Below are 15,161 nucleotides of genomic sequence, written 5' to 3'. Positions count from 1 at the left end.
ACCACGGTAGGCTATTGCAGAAAATACAGAGGCATGGGATTCAGGGTGATTTAGCAGTTTGGATCAGAAATTGGCTAGCTGATAGAAGACAGAGAGTGGTAGTTGATGGGAAATGCTCTGACTGGTGTCCAGTTACTAGTGGTGTGCCACAAGGATCTGTTTTGGGGCCGTTGGTGTTTGTCATTTTTATAAATGACCTGGAGGAGGGCGTAGAAGGATGGGTGAGTAAATTTGCAGATGACACTAAAGTTGGTGGAGTTGTGGACAGTGCAGAGGATGTTACAAGATACACAGGGACAGAGATAAGCTGCAGAGCTGGGCTGACAGGTGGCAAATGGAGTTTAATGCAGAAAAGTGAGAGGTGCTTCATTTTGGAAGGAATAACAGAAAAGCAGAGTACGGGGCTAATGGTAAGATTCTTGGTCGTGTGGACGAGCAGAGAGATCTCGGTGTCCATGTACATAAGTCCCTGAAAGTTGCCACCCAGGTTGAGAGGGTTGTTAAGAAGGCGTACGGTGTGTTAGCTTTTATTGGTAGAGGAATTGAGTTTCGGAGCCATGAGGTCATGTTGCAGTTGTACAAAACTCTGGTGCGGCCGCATTTGGAGTATTGTGTGCAGTTCTGGTCGCCACATTATAGGAAGGATGTGGAAGCATTGGAAAGGGTACAGAGGAGATTTACAAGAATGTTGCCTGGTATGGAGGGAAGATCATATGAGGAAAGGCTGAAGGACTTGAGGCTGTTTTCGTTAGAGAGAAGAAGGCTAAGAGGGGACTTAATAGAGGCATACAAGATGATCAGAGGATTAGATAGGGTGGACAGTGAGAGCCTTTTTCCTCGGATGGTGATGTCCAGCACGAGGGGACATAGCTTTAAATTGAGGGGAGATAGATATAGGACAGATGTCAGAGGTAGGTTCTTTACTCAGAGAGTAGTACGGGCGTGGAATGCCCTGCCTGCAACAGTAGTGGACTCGCCAACACTAAACGCATTCAAATGGTCATTGGATAGGCATATGGATGATAAGGGAATAGTGTAGAGGGACTTTAGAGGGGTTTCACAGGACGGCGCAACATCGTGGGCCGAAGGGCCTGTACCGCGCTGTAATGTTCTCTGTTCTATGTTCTATTTCCCATCAACCACCGCCCCCTGCCTTCTTTCAACTAGCCAATTTCTGATCCACATCTCTAAATCGCCCTCAATCCCCAGCCTCCGTATTTTCTGCAATAACCGACCATGGGGAACCTTATCAAACGCTTTACTGAAATCCATATACACCACATCAACTGCTCTACCCTTGTCTACCTGTTCAGTCACCTTCTCAAAGAACTCGATAAGGTTTGTACCCTTCACAAAACCATGCTGACTATCCCTAATCATATTATTCCTATCTAGATGATTATAAATCGTATCTCTTATAATCCTCTCAAAGACTTTACCCACAACAGACGTGAGGCTCACCGGCCTATAGTTACCGGGGTTATCTCTACTCCCCTTCTTGAACAAAGGGACCACATTTGCTATCCTCCAGTCCTCTGGCACTATTCCTGTAGCCAATGATGACATAAAAATCAAAGCCAAAGGCTCAGCAATCTCTTCCCTGGCTTCCCAAAGAATCCTAGGATAAATCCCATCAGGCCCCGGGGACTTATCTATTTTCACCTTGTCCAGAATTGCCAACACTTCTTCCCTACGCACCTCAATGCCATCTATTCTAATAGCCTGGGTCTCAGCATTCTCCTCCACAACATTATCTTTTTCCTGAGTGAATACTGACGAAAAGTATTCATTTAGTATCTCGCTTATCTCCTCAGCCTCCACACACAACTTCCCACCACTGTCCTTGACTGGCCCTACTCTTACCCTAGTCATTCTTTTATTCCTGACATACCTATAGAAAGCTTTTGGGTTTTCCTTGATCCTACCTGCCAAAGACTTCTCATGTCCCCTCCTTGCTCGTCTTAGCTCTCTCTTTAGATCCTTCCTCGCTTCCTTGTAACTATCAAGCGCCCCAACTGAAACTTCACGCCTCATCTTCACATAGGCCTCCTTCTTCCTCTTAACAAGAGATTCCACTTCTTTGGTAAACCATGGTTCCCTCGCTCTACCCCTTCCTCCCTGCCTGACTGGTACGTACTTATCAAGAACACGCAATAGCTGTTCCTTGAACAAGCTCCACATATCCAGTGTGCCCAACCCTTGCAGCCTACTTCTCCAACCTACACACCCTAAGTCATGTCTAATGGCATCATAATTGCCCTTCCCCCAGTTATAACTCTTGCCCTGCGGGGTATACTTATCCCTTTCCATCACTAACGTAAAGGTCACTGAATTGTGGTCACTGTCTCCAAAGTGCTCACCTACCTCCAGATCTAACACCTGGCCTGGTTCATTACCCAAAACCAAATCCAATGTGGCCTTGCCTCTTGTTGGCCTGTCAACATATTGTGTCAGGAAACCCTCCTGCACACATTGTACAAAGAACGACCTATCTAATGTACTCGAACTATATCTTTTCCAGTCAATATTTGGAAAGTTAAAGTCTCCCATAACAACAACCCTGTTACTTTCGCTCTTTTCCAGAATCATCTTCACCATCCTTTCCTCTACATCCCTAGAACTATTAGGTGGCCTATAGAAAACTCCCAACAGGGTGACCTCTCCTTTCCTGTTTCTAACCTCAGCCCATACTACCTTGGAAGAAGAGTCCCCATCTAGCATCCTTTCCGCCACCGTAATACTGTCCTTGACTAGCAGCGCCACACCTCCCCCTCTTTTGCCCCCTTCTCTGAGCTTACTAAAACACCTAAACCCCGGAACCTGCAACAACCATTCCTGTCCCTGCTCTACCCATGTCTCTGAAATGGCCACAACATCGAAGTCCCAGGTACCAACCCATGCTGCCAGTTCCCCTACCTTATTTCGTATACTCCTGGCATTGAAGTAGACACATTTCAAACCACCTACCTGAACACTGGCACCCTCCTGCGAAGTCAAATCTGTGCTCCTGACCTCTATACTCTCAATCTCCCGTACCCCAAAACTACAATCCAGATTCCCATGCCCCTGCTGAATTAGTTTAAACCCCCCCAAAGAACACTAACAAATCTCCCCCCAGGATATTGGTGCCCCTCAGGTTCAGATGTAGACCATCCTGTCTATAGAGGTCCCACCTTCCCCAGAAAGAGCCCCAGTTATCCAGAAATCTGAATCCCTCCCGCCTGCACAATCCCTGTAGCCACGTGTTTAATTGCTCTCTCTCCCTATTCCTCATCTCACTATCACGTGGCACGGGCAACAACCCAGAGATAACAACTCTGTTTGTTCTCGCTCTGAGCTTCCATCCTAGCTCCCTAAAGGCCTGCCTGACATCCTTGTCCCCTTTCCTACCTATGTCGTTAGTGCCAGTGTGGACTACGACTTGGGGCTGCTCCCCCTTAAGGACCCGGAAAACACGATCCGAGACATCACGTACCCTTGCACCTGGGAGGCAACATACCAAACGTGAGTCTCTCTCCCTCCCACAAAATGCCCTATCTGTGCCCCTGACTATTGAGTCCCCAATTATTAATGCTCTGCTCCTCTCCCCCCTTCCCTTCTGAGCAACAGGGACAGACTCCGTGCCAGAGGCCCGTACCCCATGGCTTACCCCTGGTAAGTCGTCATCTACTGTGTGCATTTCGTAAAAGGATAGTGAAAAGGTGAAAAATGAAACTATCTTGAACGTAGAACATTACAGCACAGTACAGGCCCTTCGGCCCTCGATGTTGTGCCGACCTGTGAACCCATACCACAATCTAGTAAATGTTTTGGGTCAGGTGAACTTCATGATATACTTTGGGGTTCACTAAACCCTGGCCCATAACAATAGGAAGCAAATTCATAGAATCTCTACAGTGGAGAAGGCGGCCATTCGGCCCATCGTGTCTGCACCAATCCTCTGAAAGAACACCCTAACCCAGGCCCAATCACCCACCCTATCCCTGTAACCCCACCTAGGGACAATTTATCATGGCCAATCCACCTAACTTGCACATCTTTGGACTGTGGGAGGAAACTGGAGCACCCGGAGGAAACCCATGCAGACACGGGGAGAAAGTGCAGACTCCACACAGTGACCCGTGATTGGAACCGAACCCGGGTCCCTGGCGCTGTAAGGCAACAGTGCTAACCACTGTGCTATCCAAGGATAGCTCAATTCCATTATGGGGGACATCTCAGAATAAAGAAAACCAAAGCACAGATCCAATAATAGTTTTCCTGGCCTGGACTGCATAAAGATATAGGTAGCTTCTGTCAAACCTGTCAAGTAATGGGAAGCCACAAGCTGGAATAAAACTTGCACCTTTGATTCCAGCTTTTAAAGAATCTTTTACAAGAGCTCTAATCGACTGTATAGGACTTTTGTGGAGAACGCAAGGTGGACATTAATACTTGTTAACTATTATGGATGTATCCACTAGGTTTCCTGAAGCCATACCATTCAGAACCATTACAGCCTGGAGTGGGGAAGAGGAATTAAACAAGTTCTTTACTTGATGTGGCTTACCGAAGGACATGCAATCAGATCAAGGGTCAAATTTCATGTCAAGGCTATTTAAAGAGGTCATGACTAGCCTGGAGATAAAACAGCACAAATCATCAGCATCGCATCCAGAGTCACACGGCAGCACAAGTGGTTAGCACTGTGGCTTCACAGCGCCAGGTTCGATTCCCGGCTTGGGTCACTGTCTGTGCGGAGTCTGCACGTTCTCCCCGTGTGTGCGTGGGTTTCCTCCGGGTGCTCCGGTTTCCTCCCACAATCCAAAGATGTGCAGGTTAGGTGGATTGGCCAGGCTAAATTGCCCTCAGTGACCAAAACGGTCAGGAGGGGTTATTGGGTTACGGGGATAGGGTGGAAGTGAGGGCTTATGTGGGTCGGTGCAGACGCGATGGGCCGAATGGCCTCCTTCTGCACTGTATGTTCTATGTTGTTCTAAATGTTCTATGTTCACAGGGAGCATTCAAGAGGTGACATCATACTTTAAAAATCATGAGAGCGTATAGCCAAGATTATCCTCATCATTGGGATAAAGGGTTTCCATTTTTATTATTTATCATTAGGGATGCATTGCATTATTCTATCAGATTTAGTCCTTTTGAATTGTCCTATGGACATCAAGTTTATAGAATCACTGAAATTAATCCAAGAAAAATTATTAAGCAAGAAGTGCCAAATTTCAGAGAAAGACTGAATGGGACGTGTGAGGTGGCAAAGAAGCATTTAAATACAGCACAGCAGGGAATGAAAGCAATGGCTGATCGCAAAGCACAGATTCAGTTTTATAGCTGGGGGAAAAGTGCTCACGTTATTACCGGTGTCAGGCAAACCACTGATAGCCAGCTTTACTGAGCCGTATTACATCAAAAGAAAGTTGAGCACGGTAAATCATCTGGTATGCACAGGTAGACAAAAACTGCATAGAGTGAAGGGCTAAATTCTGACAGTGAGCTCCCTAAAATTAATTTAGGTAATGAGAAAGTCCTGGAAATGTTAAACAACTGATTATCTTCCAAATAAAAACCTTAGTGAATTGAAAGAGTTATTGCAGTCTTATAAATGTATTTGCGGTGATACGTTAGGCAGAAGAGGCGGTGATACATTAGGCAGAAGAGGGTGCAATGCATGATGTAGATGTGGGAGACGCAGTTTCAATGAAGCAACATTCTTATGAGGAGAGGTTGAGTAGACTGGGACTGTACTCGTTGGAATTTAGAAGGATGAGGGGGGGATCTTATAGAAACATTTAAAATTATGAAGGGAATAGATAGGATAGATGCGGGCAGGTTGTTTCCACTGGCGGGTGAAAGCAGAACTAGGGGACATAGCCTCAAAATAAGGGGAAGTAGATTTAGGACTGAGTTTAGGAGGAACTTCTTCACCCAAAGGGTTGGGAATCTATGGAATTTCTTGCCCAGTGAAGCAGTTGAGGCTCCTTCATTAAATGTTTTTAAGATAGATAGTTTTTTGAAGAATAAAGGGATTAAGGGTTATGGTGTTCGGGCCGGAAAGTGGAGCTGAGTCCACAAAAGATCAGCCATGATCTCATTGAATGCGGAGCAGGCTCGAGGGGCCAGATGGCCTACTCCTGCTCCTAGTTCTTATGTTCTTATGTTCTTATATAGGTTAAATCCAAAAAGATCACATGTACAGAAGGAAATTGAATATATGCTCCAAAATGACATTATTGCATTGGGTTTTAGTGACTGGAGCTCCCCTATCGTAATTGTCCTGACGCCAGATGGAACACAAAAAGACCGTGTGGACGATGGGAGAATGAATATTGTCACTAAGAGGGATTTGTTTCCTCGTCCCGGTTTGGAAGATGGCATCAAAAGAGTTTGGACAGTAGGAGGGGTTGTGGTGTGAGGTGCTCCGGAGAGTGAACGCCTCCACCTCGTGCGCGACGTTGGGGCTGATACAGCTGAAGGTGGTAGAGAGCACACCTCTCCAGTCGCTCCATCTGGACCTGTAAAGACAATTACCTGCAAAGATTTGCATTCAAAGTATCATCTTGTACCACTGACTTTGTCTATATATGTGTTTCTGGAGCCCACCTCTTCACTCATCCAAGGAAGGAGCTGTGCTCCGAAAGCTGGTGATTCGAAACAAACCTATTGGACTTTAACCTAGTGTTGTAAGATTTAGAGCCACGGCAGATATCCTCTCCTAAAAGACGCAGTTTTATGCCTTCGCTGAACCAGGAAGCGATGTTTTCCCAGACTTGGCTACCTAAGCGTATTGTGTGCTAACTATTAGCTGGATTTGACCTATATAGGGGCATCAGAATTGGGTGTTGCTTGGGGAAAAGGGTGCCTCATTGAATTCAGGGAATGAGAGTATATTTTGGGAAGAAGTAACTGATGAGCCATCAATTGCACGAGAGACGAGTTGCTATACAAAAGTTAGGCTTTAATAAGCTAGAACTTAGCCCTGCGGTTGACTACAATAAAATGGACGACCGCCGGGCGTTCCAACTATTTATACCTCGGTATGGAGGCGTGGTTAACTCAGCCTCTTGACCAATCGGAGAACTGTCACATGACTGGTCTCAACCAATCGGTCGAGAGGCACATGACCGACCAGGGCCAATGGTAAGCCGGTGTTCTGCACCAATGGCAGACAGCTATGCAAATCATATCACCACAGTAACTTCAGATAAAACACTATGTTTAGTTAGGGGGGCACGGTGACACAGTGGTTAGCACTGCTGGCTCACAGCTCCAAGGTCCCCAGTTCAATTTCGACCTCGGCTGACTGTCAGTGTGGAGTTTGCACATTCTCCTTGTGGATTTCCTCTGGGTGCTCGGATTTCGCCCCACAATCCAAAGATGTGGTTCGGTGGATTGGCCGTGATAAATTGCCCCTTGTCCAAAAGTTAGGTGAGGTTACTGGGATAGGGTGGGGGTTGGGCCTCGGTAGGGTGCTCTTTCAGAGTGTCAGTGCAGACTCGATGGGCCAAATGACCTCCTTCGGCGCTGTAGGGATTCTATTCTATTGTAGTTATCAATGGATTGGCCATGCTAAATTGTCCCTTAGTATCCAAAAATGTGCAGGTCGAGTGAGATTGCGGGGATACGGCATGGGTGTGGGCCTAGGTAGGGTGCTCTTTCAGAGGGTCGATACAGATTCCAGGTGCCGAATGGCCTCCTTCTGCAATGTAGTGATTCTATGATTCTAATACACTTTTTGAAAAATTAATTTAGAGTACCCAATTCATTATTTCCAATTAAGGGGCAATTTAGCATGGCCAATTCACCTACTGTACACATCTTTGGGTTGTGGGGGTGAGACACACGCAGACACGGGGAGAATGTGCAAACTCCACACGGACAGCGACCCAGGGCCGGGATCGAACCTGGGACCTCGGCGCCGTGAGACAGCAGTGCCAACCACTGTGCCACCGTGCTGCCCATTTGATTTTAATACACTTAAGTGTCATAGTGTGTATTAGCATTTTGTTGTGTTTTTAAAAATTAGACTTTAATAAAGTCAAACCAATTGTTTACAGAATGACTGGACTGATTCCTCACTGGGACGTACATTGTCCCTCACATTATTCCAAACAAATATACACCAAACAAATATACACCACCAAGAACCAATGTTTCACGTTATCATTTGGGGATCTGAGACACACTCGCAGCTATCACCAAGGTTTTCAACAGTAACCCATAACAATGTACACATCGAAGGTACTGCCTCCACGTCAGCTCCTTCCACACTCTACTCTGCCCAATCTATCATGATACTCTTCACATCACTATGTGGGTTGTACTGTGCTCCAGTCCCACATTAATACTTGCTCTGCCTTATGCAACAATGCCCAACATTGTATTTCTGATTAGTGAATGAAACCAATTAACCACATCAGTTGCATGGAGCTAGTGGTTGAGGCATTGGAAATCAGTGATTTAGTATGCCCGTTTCCTCACTGTGAGCAACCTGACAGGAGACCTACAAAGATATAGAATAAAAACCTGCAAATGCTGGAAATTTGGAATAAACAGAAAAGACCAGAAACACACAACAGGTGAGAGAGCCTGGGCTGCTCTTATTCCATTGACTGACCATGGCTGCTGCTCTATCCATTCAGCGAGATAGTGCCGGACTTCAATAGGGAATCGTTGTGCATACAAGGCTTGAAACTGAGGGAGGAGCTGTTGTAGTTTCACTGCCTCACTCCAGAAAGCCATCCTTTATCTTTAAGTACCTGAAACAAGAAAGATAAATTCTGTATGTTTTACAAACATTTTAATATCGCAGGTAGTATACAGTTAAGGACACGATGATGTACTCATAGCACACACACACGCAATACCCAAGAACTTTGCAGTCTTGCATAAATTCAGAACTTAGGTTTTCGTGGAGCTCAATCTATCCACCAGTTTTATCCAGTAAATAGCTGATCCACAAACCAGATCAATTTCCAGTCTGTGCTGAATGAGTTGATCTCAGTTGGAGAAGGGGGGGGGGGGGGGGATTCACAATTGGCCTCAAGACCCTTAGGTTTAAAAGAGAAAAAACATTTGGCTCCAATCTCCAGGGACATCGGGCGGGGGGCGGGGGGCGGGGGGGCGAGAACAGGATTGGCCTCTTGTGTCGAGCAGTCTGCTGACATTCACTTAATCAAGGTTCACAAAGAAAAGCTACTTGGGAAAGGTACCAAAGGGAGACCAGCAAGAAGCAAAACTTTCAGAAGGGGAGGGTGAAAACTGGTGGAGAGTGGTCCATCGTGGAGCCCAATGGGCAAGATGGTTACAAAATAATATGCAAAATATAAAAATCATCAGCAATAAACCGGATTTTCTGTAATAATTCCGAGACAATAAACTCATCATGGCACAAGATACAATATAACAAAAAGAACATGCTGGAAATATTCAGCAGGTATGGCAGAGGGAGAAGAGTTACATTTTAAGTCATTATTGCCTTGTTGTCACTCAAATGTATTGAACGCCATACATACTGTGTAGTTTTATTCAATTTTCTTGTTCTTGGGATGTGGGCGTCTCTGGCTGGGCCAGCATTTGCTGCCCATCCCTAATTGCCCTTGAACTGAGTGGCTTGTTAGGACATTTCAGAGGTGGGAAGTTAAGTGGCAACCGCATCGTTGTGAGAGTCCGGAGTCACATGTAGGCCAGACCGGGTAAGGACGGCAGATTTCCTTCCCTAAAGGGCATTAGTGAACCAGATGGGTTTCTACAGCATGGTCATCATTAGATTCGAAGCCAGGACTCGAGAGCATTACCTAGAATCTCTGGATTACTAGTCCAGTGACAACACCACTACACCACTGCCTCTCCTTCAATTTGTATTGGTGAAGACCATTACACAAGAAAGCTACTCGAAGGAGGTAATGACATCCACACTAAAGGATCAACTGCAGCACCACAATAGCCGCATACTTTTTTTGGAAGTCGATTCCCAGGAAACAAAATCAGTAGAACATTTAAATAATATAAATGTTAACGTATTGCACTGGAATAGGTCACAAATGTAGATATAAAATACAGATGAAATGGTTTATAAATAGGAATGAGAATGTGATATTAAATTCCAGCTATCTTCCATTCTTTGTTTCAGTACACACACACACGGGTGTTATGAGTATCTAATTGTACTTTTAGAACGCAGGGCTGAAAGAAATGAGCTCGGATTTTAACCTAAACTTCCAGTTGGGAAAGGGAAAAGTTCTGGTCAGATACCCGTTATACATCCAGTCTGATTTTACTCTCCAATAATTTTAAACACTTGGTAAATTAGAAACAGGCTCATATTGTGCCCATTTACACAAAAGCTGACAAAACAGAGAGGCATCAACAAACCCATCAACTTGTATCATTTGTTTATTCATTTTTACCACAGCCTTAGTTAGTGGGCCGTTGTTATCGTCTTGCTTCTTCTTTGACTTTGTTCAAGTCTCCCTCAGTCCAGGTCTCAATGTTATCTACACAATCTGCCACTTCTGTTTTTACTTTCAATTTCTTCTTCTTCTATTGTTGCCAGGACAAGGATGATTGGCCTTTGTTTCTGATGTCCATACTTGGCCATCTTTAACCATTTTGATTCCTGAACGTCTACTCAGGATCTAACCCACGCATTTCCATTTCTGTCCATCTGACTGATTTGGGCATCCTCACCCACAGCCACAATTCAAAAGCTCCTCTCATCCTCTTTCTTCAGAGTCTGACACTCATCTCGAGAAGTGCAGCATTCCACACTGAACCAGATGTTTTTTTTCAGTTTCATGGTGATGCTTTTGGACTACCAGACATTGCTGACACGAGACTAAAGTAGCATACAAAATAGTGGAATTGATTATTGAGTAAACTTTAGGACTATTTCTATGATAATAACCCAGCAAATAATAGCCAATGTCGACTGAAAGGGTGACATCATTAGAGGTCTGTGGGCAGCATGATAAATTTGGACTTTGAGGGATTTCCGGAGGTGGCCATGGAGTGAGTGGTCGCACATAAAGTGGCTCCAGCCGGAGGCCAGATTTTTTGGCCTTTTCTACCCATTTTACGAGGATGTTGCAGGTGGATAAAGTGGGAATACTAAAGAGAAGTATTCTCTCTCAGTGAGAATGTCAAAGGGGTCCCAGATGAGCAGTGTGTCGCATAAGGGGCACTCTTCGGATCAGGCCACATGACGTAGCAGAGGAAAAGATGGTGGAGGGACCTTTGGCACGTTGCCTGCACATTGGCTGACGGAGCAGTTGGTCAAATTCTTTGCGGCCGAGTTTTAAGAGGCAGGCGGTCTCACGGGACCTGGCAACAGTGGTGCAGAGTGCGTTGATCCAAAAGTGGAGGAGGCGGTGACTGATCATGAGGATTGTTTTGCCTCTTTGGAGGTAGAAATGCTGAATATGGCTGATGGTCAGAAAAAGTTGAGGGAGAAGGTTGGTGACTTGGAGAACCATTCAAGGAGGCAGAACCCAAGGATTGTGGGGCTGCCCGAAGGTATTGAGGGAACGAGGACCATGGAATATGTGGTCAGGGCAGCTGCTGGGGGAGGGGATCTTCGACCGCCCACCTGAGATGGAGACCGGGCACACCGCTCGTCGAGGAAGAAGCCGAGAGTGGAGGAGGAAACCGAGAGCGGGGTAGCTGCTGCAGGCAATCATTGTGAGGTGACATCGGTACTTGGACAAGGAAAAGATCCTGAGCTGGGCCAAGGAGATGTGTGAATGAAATTAAATAAAATTAAAATGAAATGAAATGAAAATGGCTTGTCACAAGTAGGCTTCAATGAAGTTACTGTGAAAAGCCCCGAGTCACCACATTCCGGCGCCTGTTCGGAGAGGCTGTTACGGGAATTGAACCGTGCTGCTGGCCTGCCTTGGTCTGCTTTCAAAGCCAGCGATTTAGCCCAGTGTAGCACCTAAGAACCAGGGGCTGGTTTAGCTCACTTGGCTAAATCGCTGGCTTTTAAAGCAGACCAAGCGGGCCAGCAGCACAGTTCGATTCCCGTACCAGCCTCCCCGGACAGGCGCCGGAATGTGGCGATTAGGGGCTTTTCACAGTAACTTTATTGAAGCCTACTCGTGACAATAAGCGATTTTCATTTTTTCATTTCAATAAGAACATAAGAACTAGGAGCAGGAGTAGGCCATCTGGCCCCTCAAGCCTGCTCCGCCATTCAATGAGATCATGGCTCTGATCTGTTGTGGACTCAGCTGCACTTTCCGGCCCGAACACCATAACCCTTAATCCCTTTATTCTTCAAAAAATTATCTATCTTTACCTTAAAAACATGTAATGAAGGAGCCTCAACTGCTTCACTGGGCAAGGAATTCCATAGATTCACAACCCTTTGGGTGAAGAAGTTCCTCCTAAACTCAGTCCTAAATCTACTTCCCCTTATTTTGAGGCTATGCCCCCTAGTTCTGTTTTCACCCGCTAGTGGAAACAACCTGCCCGCATCTATCCAATCTATTCCCTTCATAATTTTATATGTTTCTATAAGATCCCCCAGTCAGCCTTCTAAATTCCAACAAGTACAGTCCCAGTCTCCTCAACCGCTACGTAATCCAACCCCTTCAGCTCTGGGATTAACCTAGTGAATCTCCTCTGCACACCCTCCAGCGCCAGTACGTCCTTTCTCAGGTAAGGAGACCAAAACTGAACACAATACTCCAGGTGTGGCCTCACTAACACCTTGTATAATTGCAGCATAACCTCCCTAGTCTTAAGCTCCATCCCTCTAGCAATGAAGGACAAAATTCCATTCGCTTTCTTAACCACTTGTTGCACCTGTAAACCAACTTTTTACGACTCATGCACCAGCACACCCAGGTCTCTCTGCACAGCAGCATGTTTTAATATTTTATTAAAATTATAATCCCATTTGCTGTTATTCCTATCAAAAAGGATAACCTCACATTTGTCAACATTGTATTCCATCTGCCAGACCCTAGCCCATTCACTTAACCGATCCAAATCCCTCTGCAGTCTTCCGGTATCCTCTGCACTTTTTGCTTTACCACTCATCTTAGTGTCGTCTGCAAACTTGGACACATTGCCCTTGGTCCCCAACTCCAAATCATCTATGTAAATTGTGAACAATTGTGGGCCCAACACTGATCCCTGAGGGACACCACTAGCTACTGATTGCCAACCAGAGAAACACCCATTAATCCCCACTCTTTGCTTTCTATTAATTAACCAATCCTCTTACCATGCTACTACTTTACCCTTAATGCCATGCATCTTTATCTTATGCAGCAACCTTTTGTGTGGCACCTTGTCAAAAGCTTTCTGGAAATCCAGATATACCACATCCATTGGCTCCCCATTATCTACCGCTCTGGTAATGTCCTCAAAAAATTCAACTAAATTAGTTAGGCACGACCTGCCCTTATGAACCAATGCTGTGTCTGCCCAATGGGACAATTTCCATCCAGATGCCTCGCTACTTCTTCTTTGATGATATATTCCAGCATCTTCCCTGCTACCGAAGTTAAGCTCACTGGCCTATAATTACCCAATCTCTGCCTACCTCCTTTTTTTAAACAGTGGTGTCACGTTTGCCAATTTCCAATCCGCCGGGACCACCCCAGAGTCTAGTGAATTTTGGTAAATTATCACTAGTGCATTTGTAATTTCCCTAGCCATCTCTTTTCGCACTCTGGGATGCATTCCATCAGGGCCAGGAGACTTGTCAACCTTTAGCCCCAGTAATAACAATCATCTCAAGGTCCTCACCTGTCATAGCCTCATTTCTATCAGTCACTGGCATGTTATTTGTGTCTTCCACTGTGAAGACGGACCCAAAAAACCTGTTCAGTTCCTCAGCCATTTCCTCATCTCCCATTATTAAATCTCCCTTCTCATCCTCTCAAGGACCAATATTTACCTTAGCCACTCGATTTTGTTTTATATATTTGTCGAAACGTTTACTATTTGTTTTTATATTCTGAGCAAGTTTACTCTCATAATCTATCTTACTCTTCTTTATAGCTTTTTTAGTAGCTTTCTGTTGCCCCCTAAAGATTTCCCAGTCCTCTAGTCTCCCACTAATTTTTGCCACTTTGTATGCTTTTTCCGTCAATTTGATACTCTCCCTTATTTCCTTCGATATCCACGGTCAATTTTCCCTCTTACTACCGTCCTTCCTTTTTGTTGGTCTAAACCAGGGGTGGGCAAACTTTTCCGTGCAAGGGCCACATTCAGAAATTCACAATTTTAAAGGGCCGCATAGTATATTACTTAATAGTCCCGGTTGCAACCAATTAGCGTGCGGCATATACCTCAGCGCTTCCCCCGGCGGCATCCTGCCTTTAGCCCTCTTTTTCTCTACTTTTCAAAAATGGCGCTTCACCCGGTTATGATTCTGGGCGCCTCATATAGAACATAGAACAGTACAGCACAGAACAGGCCCTTCGGCCCTCGATGTTGTGCCAAGCAATGATCACCCTACTCAAGTCAATGTATCCACCCTATACCAGTAACCCCATTAACCTTATAAAAAAAAAAAATTTTTTTAAATATTTTTTTTTAATGACTTGATCTTGGTGGGCCACATAAAGACCTTTGGCGGGCCGCATTCGGCCCGCGGGCCATAGTTTGCCCACCCCTGGTCTAAACCTTTGCTGAGCACTGTGAAAAATCGCATGGAAGGTTCTCCACTGTTTCACCATAAAGTCTTTGCTCCCAATCTACCCGAGCTAGCTCTTCTCTCATCCCATTGTAATCTCCTTTGTTTAAGCACAAAACACTAGTGTTTGATTTTACCCTCTCACCCTCCATCTGTATTTTAAATCCCACCATATTGTGATCGCTCCTTCTGAGAGGATTCCTAACTATGAGATCATTAATCAATCCTGTCTCATTACACAGGACCAGATCTAGGACCGCTTGTTCCCTCGTAGGTTCCATTACATACTGTTCTCAGAAACTATCGCAGATACATTCTATAAACTCCTCCTCAAGGCTGCCTTGACCGACCTGGTTAAACCAATCGACATGTAGATTAAAATCCCCCATGATAACTGCTGTACCATTTCTACATGCATCAGTTATTTCTTTGTTTATTGCCTGCCCCACCATAATGTTACTATTTGGTGGCCGATAGACTACTCCTATCAATGACTTTTACGCTTTACTATTCCTGA

At 45.3% G+C, this 15,161-nt stretch overlaps 1 protein-coding gene across 4 annotated transcripts in view; it reads right to left on the bottom strand.

Annotated features, from left to right (window-relative positions):
- The window catches only part of LOC119958200 (signal transducer and activator of transcription 5B-like), a 233,156-nt gene that overhangs the window by 130,320 nt on the left and 87,675 nt on the right, over nt 1-15,161 (bottom strand). For all 4 annotated transcript variants that reach the window (XM_038786579.1, XM_038786582.1, XM_038786578.1 and 1 more), the window contains exon 2: nt 8,612-8,753. In XM_038786579.1, coding sequence (XP_038642507.1) covers nt 8,612-8,736 — 125 coding nt within the window. In that variant the 5' untranslated portion in view covers nt 8,737-8,753. The remainder of the gene's footprint in view (nt 1-8,611; nt 8,754-15,161) is intronic.

This window comes from Scyliorhinus canicula, chromosome 28 (genome assembly GCF_902713615.1).
Source record: "Scyliorhinus canicula chromosome 28, sScyCan1.1, whole genome shotgun sequence".
In the NCBI taxonomy this organism is placed as follows: domain Eukaryota; kingdom Metazoa; phylum Chordata; class Chondrichthyes; order Carcharhiniformes; family Scyliorhinidae; genus Scyliorhinus; species Scyliorhinus canicula.
The sequence above is the reverse complement of the archived record's forward strand: the minus strand, read 5'-3'. Positions and strand labels throughout refer to the sequence as shown.